The 7,697-nt window shown below is 38.2% G+C and overlaps 1 protein-coding gene across 1 annotated transcript; it reads left to right on the forward strand.

Annotated features, from left to right (window-relative positions):
* The first annotated feature begins 27 nt into the window (after positions 1-27).
* Positions 28-6,346, forward strand: LOC111659563 (kinocilin-like). The gene is made up of 5 exons (XM_023412556.2): positions 28-729; positions 2,897-2,965; positions 3,153-3,224; positions 4,663-4,756; positions 6,078-6,346. Exons 1-5 carry the CDS (start codon positions 582-584, stop codon positions 6,151-6,153), a joined length of 459 nt encoding a protein of 152 aa, XP_023268324.1. The 5' UTR covers positions 28-581; the 3' UTR covers positions 6,154-6,346.
* The last annotated feature ends 1,351 nt before the right edge of the window (positions 6,347-7,697 follow it).

Consider the following 7,697-nt stretch of genomic DNA (forward strand, 5'->3'; position numbering starts at 1 on the left):
CCCCCCCCCCACACACACACACACACACACACACACACACTTCTCCTTTTTGTCTCTCTGCTGCTCTGCCCTTGTAGTCATATTACTGTGTCTTACTTTCAAGTCTCTGATGCACCACACGTGTCCAAGACAGCGGCAGCAGCACAGCTGTTAATGGTTTTAGTGTTCAATATTTTGTAAATTGCACTCTTGACACTCACTGATACTGGATGCCAGTGCTGGTAGGAAGAGGGCTGTGATCAGATTTGTAGCATGCGTATCGTTGTCATAAGAGTCAGCGCCCCAAGCTTTCTAATTTTCGGTGGCAATGGGAACCAGAGCTCCATCTTTAAAGATGCATGAGACGTCTTGAGCAGAGAATAGAGATGGAGGCTCAGCCAGAGAAAGTGTTTCTGTGTCAGACAGACTAAAACAAGGGAGGGGCGAGGCTCATGTAGATGGCAGTATTTGTCGGTGGCAGTGAGGGCCCAAGTCGAACAGAGTATAGTGTCAGGACTGGTCACTGTGTGAGTGTGTGTGTGTGTGTGTGTGTCTGTGTGTGTTTGTGTGTGTGGGGCAGGTGGGGGGTCTTGACCTGCTGAATGAACCCCATCAGTGTCGGGGAGTACCATGGGCTATGTGTGGGCTCGGCCCTGCTCAGCATTGTGGCGGGCTGCATCATCATTGGGGTGTCCAGGGAGTGTGATGCTGATGCTGTAGGAGGTATCTTCCTGGGAGCAGGGGGCCTCGGTGAGTGTGTGTCTGTGTAAAACAATTTTTATGGAAAAGACTGACCATTCGTCTAAAGATTATTACATTGCTAAAGTTGCTGATGTTCTTGCTTTTTACTTTTTTACTCTTGTAGTGTTTTTAACTGAATATTGATGGAATATTTGATTGTGTGTTAGTGGATTAACCATGATGTTCTGACTGGAGCCCTGGAGACCCTGGGTCCTCTCTAACAGCTTAGAAAACATACCAGCATTGTCTTATCCCTCCCTCAGTGACTTTCACAAGTTTTATGAGAATTGCATATATACAAGATTCTGAGCTGATGACATGTTTCAGGAGGCTGCTACAGAAACTGTCAGATTACTTTTGTTTGAAGTCTCAGAGACCCAAGCTGTGAATCACGGTTAAATGCAGTGTATTTACATATGCTCAATACCTGTGATTGGTGTTGACTGTACTTTTTACACAGAAATACCCCCTTAGTAAATTTGAATACATCTTGTTCATAAGAGGTCAAACAGGGAGTTACATCTCTTTGGGTAATAACTGCCCCCAAAAATTAAGTTATGTCACAATGTAGGACAACATATTGTCCATTTCTTTGTGAATGAGATTTTGGACAACAAAAGGAATAGATTATTTTCAAGCAAAGCCCATATAACACACAAAGCATGACATATTTTCTCATTTGTTTGATTACAAGGCTTCATGTTTATTTCCTTATTTTGTCACCTTTATCAAATTTGTAAGTGGCAAAAGAGAATTTGACTAGTGAAATACTTTTCTATATTTTGACTTTAATAAGGTCAGAAGAAAACTGTATATTTGAAGAAAAAAATGATTGATTTTGCAATTATTATTATTATTATATACACATATATAGCACCAGGATCTGTAGGACCCCGTACAATGAGGGAGTGAAGATGTGCCAATAACACACAAACGTTAAAAAAAATCCTAAAGTGCTGTCTGGTTAAAGGAGGACACACTCGTCCAACATGCAAACTGATTAATATTTTGTTTGAAAAAAATGTCAGAAACAAAGATCTGTGGTCTGTGACATTTTCCATCCACTGTTCGTGAAAAACACACCATGCCATCATCTGATACAACAGTGTAACTGGAACCAACTGATAGTCAGGGGACTTGCACTGCCAAGATAAAGGAGTGCCTTCAGGAGCTTTCCTGGAGAGAAAGAGCAAAGGACAGGGCTTTTGATCTGAGGAAGACAACATCAACATGCATAATTAATGTGAAATATTCTCACTGATGATTTGATCAGCATTCAATAATTAATTTATCTTTCTAGTGTGCACAAGACTTTGGCAAATCAAAACCATGCACAGCAGTTTGACAGAGACGTTGACTCTGGCAGCTCTTGTGCAGCTAAGTAGCATCTAATTATGTGTTTTGGGGCTTATGTGCCATGATGCCTCCTCCAACACATAGGCTGACTAATGAGTATGAACAGAGTGTTCTCGACAGATTCTTTTCACTCCTTCTGCAGTTTCATGACATTTTAGGCACAGACATGCATCACAGCCACCCTCAGGACCTGCCAGGGTTTAATGCCAGCTCTTCTGGCTTATAAGGGAAATCAATAACTGTGTTGAATTGGAGAAGAGTGCCACTGAGAGGCACACAAGCCCTGCGGTTAAGATATTGGAGTTGAACAGAAAGAAACATCTCACACTGTATCTGGTACACTAAAACTAATCTGAAGGCTACGTCAAGACAGTTACAGTTTGGGAATAGACGTTTCATCAAGCAATCTTATTGTTGGTTGTGATGTCTACAAGTATGGGGATTCATATGAAAAAGGGTTTTTTTTTCACCCCCTGGTGTGGCTCAAAGGCATTGATAGCAGTCAGATTTTGTATTTCAAACACTTGAACTTAGAATCTGCAACTGACTAGATATATGCTTTTATATTACAGTGACATTTGATATCCCCTAATAATGAGATTTTCCTCACAGCATGCAGTACACAATATTTTCTTCCACTCCTGGTTTATTTTCAGTTTATTATAGTGCCAAAAATAAATTTGATCGATTATTAGTTCTTTGGAATTGAAGATTGTGACACACTACTAAGCATTTATTTCACCGATAATGATGAGGGCACTATAATAAAACCAGTATTACTTTATCATTTTTCAAATTGATCATGGATTCTGCTTTCAAGGCCTGCTCATATCGATCTACCCCTTCATAAAAGCCTGGCTGAACATCAACCATATTCTTCCATCCTTTGGTAAGTTGTTTGATATCCTTATTCATTATTTGAAAATTCAGTTTAAAGACTTACAACATAAACATCTTATTGCTCAGTCACATGAGCCATGGTAAAAATGGCAGCCTGAATTTGTTCAATACATTAATTAAGAATAATTGTTCTGTCAATGAAACATTTTGGCTCAGAATATATCTTAAATTCTCAGGAAACTTCAGAGTGCACCCAACGGCTGCCAATCCCGCTCCTGAACAACCAATTGAAATGCTAAGACGAGAAGGTGAGTGTGAGCGTCTGTGCCAGCCTTTCCCTAAACCAAAAAGCCACTAATCAATACTATGCTACCACATAACATTCAAAGGGATTGGGGTTCAGGTACTTGACACTGAACCATTGAGTCTGTGTCCAATATTCGTTGATAACAAATATGACACTTGTTTCTACACAGGAGAGCTAATAGTTAAGAGCAGTGAGAGAGATGTTGTGTCTAGGTGGTTACTGCAGAGCATCATACATCTCCTTAATATGTCATGGGGTGCAGTTGAATTGTAAGAAAAAGTAGTAAAAAAGTTTCAAAGGAATATATCGGCTTTCCTGAAAAGGAAAAGTAGGCAGATAAATTAAGATAAATGAATATGCATATTCAAATAAAAAACTGAAAGTCAATCATTCTTTATCTATAATAGTAATATAGAGGTCATTTGTAGGTGTACATGGTTTAAAAAAAAATAATAACTACCAATATTATAAACTCAAATCTCCTTGTTAAAGTAGCTATTTGTAAACTTTTCTATTGCTGCATAGCCAACCTTAGCATTGACAGCTGAAGAAACAAAGAAAGTTCTGCAACAAACTTCATTCTTTTCCTCAATCGTGTCTCCAGTGGTTGAAAGTGACGCAAATGTGAACTCTTGTTTTGCTTCTATTTCTATCACTTCTTCTGATGTTAGCATCCTAACCAGCTAACTCGGGCCCAGTCGGCCCATCTCGTCACTCTGCGATACTGAATCACTGTAGTATCCAGGCTGCCCTGAAGAGGTCGTGCTGGTCAGAGGGCTTATTCTAACCTCTTGTATAGTAAATGCAACAATGGCTGAAGCTCTTGGCAGTAAGTAAAAGGCTGTTAATGCTGACGTTGGCTATGTAGCAAAAGCAAAACTTACAAATAGTTACTTTAAAATTCCTGTTAGAATTCACTGGGAGGATAGAAGAAATTGCGGTGGGATTGCTGGTTTCTGCACAAGCTGAAGCTAAACTGCATTGGTGCCTTGAATTTGTATGAAGAAGCAGTTGAAGAAGTATGAAGAGATGGGAAAAAAAGGGGAAAAGGATTTGTAGCCTTATTCTGATTGGTTGGTTTGTAGCCTCGTTCTGATTGGTTTGTTTGTAGCCGCGCTCTAATTGGATGAAGGACAGTTTCTGAGCATTTTGAATTTTGAATGGAATCTTTAGCTGAAAGTATGAATGAGTAGAAGGGGTTGAAAAACGCATGAGAAGTTGTGGAAAACTGTAAATTTTGAAAATGTTTATACAGCTTGTAATCAGCTCTAGATAATGGACAAGCCAAGAATGTGTGTGCCCTTTTTCCTTGAGACTTTTTGCCTCTACTGCCAGCCGTCATAGTGTGATACAGCTCTCAGATTTCCACAGACTGATGAACCATGCAATGTTATACCAACTGTTGCTGTGTGTTTATCTGTTCTCTTGTGGTCTTGCAGGGACTCAAAGTCAACAAAATCTGGAATGCTCTAAAAGTCGAATGGGAACTTTTGTGGAGGGCGGACCCATGGCTGAGACCAACCCAGATGAGGGGTATGAGATTGAAACCACTCTTGCAAATCATGTTCTTATTAGGTTGTGAATTAGTGATTTACATACAAGAGTAAGAAGTAGTGAGAGATACATATAGTCCAGAAAATTTAAAGGTGAGCAGGATGGGGAGATTGTTCGTAATACAACACAGCTGGCACCAAAGTGTTGTCTTCACATCCCATTTGAAGTCACAACCACAGTCTTTTTCTAACATTAAGGATCATATGTATGTATGTAGTATGTTCATTAACCACAGTCTATGCCACATTATAAAAGTGAATGCGATCATAAAATATGATGATGTGCCAAAAATGCACTTTACTTTGACAAGATTAAGCTGTTACACTGATTCATGGATGAAATGATTTATCACTTAATATAAAGGGTATGTTACATTTACTTTCATTACATTTCACTGTAATGAAAAAAATAATTTTCTTTCCAATCTGATCTCAGCATTTCTGTATCTGCTGCACTCTTATTTTATAGCTGATATGAGGACAAGTATATAGTTCACTTTTTATTGTTGAAAGTTAGAGACATTTTTTTTTATCATAGCAAAATTGTCAGTAGAATAGCCAACAAAACACCTTACATAAGAGCACGTGTTTTTTTGTTGCCTGTCCAAGCCATTTAGAGGAAAAAAGACGGACTTTCAAAAGTGATCATTACAAGGTATCACCTTCTTTTCATACTCAATCACTTTGCATGCTGTTGCTATAGTAACCCAGATACTGGACAGATTTCAGTCATGTCAGATTAGATCATTCATCAGCCAGGCACGCCATGTGTTGACTGGTATGACACCAAACATACATACATATATACACTGGACTTAAAACTAAGACTTTTCACAAACGTTTGAGTGACATTTGTTGTAAGAAAATCTTTTTTAATGCTTAATGTTTTAAACGAAAGAAAAATATATTTTCTTATTTATATCTTTATAATCATGGGGAATAATCCAAATCATTACATTTGTGGAATAAATGTAAAATGTTCTAGACAGTGCCTATTACTGATTTCTAGCGTTTAAAACCTGAATATACTTGAAAATAGCAACTGAGATTTATTGCATTTTAGTATAGGTCAGGCTTTAGACAGTAAAGCCTGTCTAAAGCTTAAATTATCCAGACTTGCCAGATATGCTGTTTACGGTAGTTCAGTCATTTTATAGCTCTGTAAGATGATTGATTCAGAGTTAATTAAATTTTTACTCTGCATCAAATTTTGGATTACTTAGGGGGAATAAAGAAATATAAATTGTCTCGAATGGAAGGAAGTATATTATTTATATGACTCATGCTTTGGTCTGTTTCAGGACGTCTTCAGAGATGCCAGACATCTTATCTAGACGGAAACAAAAGCAGTCACCTTCTGATCAAGACCTGCCTTGATGTCATCACATATTATTCAACTTCCCTGCTAATCTTCTCCATTAGGTTTCTTTCAAATGTGAGACAAAATGTTGATTTAAATCTTTCTAATTAATTGTTTTCCTGTTGGATTGTTGTATCAGCTGTCCTGTTTGTTGAGATCAGCTCATGATATTGTACCTATGTGGACTCATAAACATATTCGAAAATTAAATTGTGATTGTTTGTCATGAGCAAACCAATGCACATGTACAGATACACACAGACACAGACACAGACACAGACACACACACACACACACACACACACACACACACACTCACACACACAAACACAAGTAGCTACATTCGTTCCGTGCACACAGTGAACTGCACAAACTTAATACATTGATATTCAGGACAGCACTGGCAGAATGGCTGCTGTGCTCTGACAAAAAGTGTGACATGCTGTGAGGCTGAATAATGCCGGGCCGTGTTGATGGGTCTCAGCAACAGGAGCCCAAGGAGTCTGCAGTGCTTTGATGACAACCAGCAGTTTGATTGTCAGGCCTCAAATCACAATGCCTTGCCACAATCCCTCTGTTTCTGCAAGTTAAACCCTGGAGGGACACACACTGAATGTTTGATTGAACAACATCCAGAATGGGTTGAAGTGGTTGACAATTGAGACACGTGAGTATATATTTTTACAAAAATCACCTGCATGAAAACCAGAAGGTATGTACAATTTTACAATTCTTTAAGCACCCAGCCATACACACTAATCTATCCCAGCATGCACTGGTCAAAAGCACCCTGGACCTCACCTTGAAAGCAGTACTTGGAACATTTAAAGGTTCAGTTCACCAAAATCATTCAGTAACCTCTAGTGCTGTCCACACACACACACACACACACACACACACACACACACACACACACACACACACACACACACACACACACACCCCACGCAGACTGATTTAGTTATTCAAGTTATCCTTTAAGAATGTGCAGCTTCTATTTTTAAGCTTTTATTTTGGAGGGTTCAGCAATTGAAATTGACAGTTCAGTTTCACTGATCAATAATCTTCAGTCATTGGGTCAAAAACAAAGAAGAGAAAATGTTTATATTTATAAATAAATAAGCAACAAACATTTATGAATAGAAAAGCTCCACCATCAGTGCTGCCTCACTTCACATGATTACATGATTTTGTTTCCTCACATTAATTTGAAATAAAACTAATACTTTTCATTACTCTCAGCTTTTCAGATCAATATTAGTATCAGTCTTTTATTGCATTTTAACACGATGTCCAAAAGCTGAAGCAACTAGTAACTGTTTGGTTTTATTATTAATTATTCCACCACGTTTTCTTGATTGTAAAAAATGACCCAGAGTGACTTTAAATCTTATCGTCACCGTTTCTTTTGCAACAACTTAAAGAACTTGGACAGAGACGAGATAAATTATTGAGCCGACTCTCTTCTCTTCTCTCTTCTAATAAGTTTATTCTTATTTATATTTAATACTATTTTACTTCCGGCACGAGTTTTAATTTTCCCACAAACTGTGGTTTGGCT

The sequence above is a fragment of the Seriola lalandi genome, unplaced genomic scaffold, assembly GCF_002814215.2.
Source record: "Seriola lalandi dorsalis isolate HSWRI2012SDOR001 ecotype SW California unplaced genomic scaffold, Sedor1 jcf7180001983699, whole genome shotgun sequence".
In the NCBI taxonomy this organism is placed as follows: Eukaryota; Metazoa; Chordata; class Actinopteri; order Carangiformes; family Carangidae; genus Seriola; species Seriola lalandi.

Excerpts from the sequence above, each read along its gene's own strand:
- LOC111659563 (XM_023412556.2), top strand. The coding sequence starts at position 582 with ATGAACCCCATCAGTGTCGGGGAGTACCATGGGCTATGTGTGGGCTCG. Across the intron at positions 730-2,896 it reads CCTGGGAGCAGGGGGCCTCG|GCCTGCTCATATCGATCTAC; the intron begins GTGAGTGTGTGT and ends TCTGCTTTCAAG. Across the intron at positions 4,757-6,077 it reads GAGACCAACCCAGATGAGGG|GACGTCTTCAGAGATGCCAG; the intron begins GTATGAGATTGA and ends GGTCTGTTTCAG.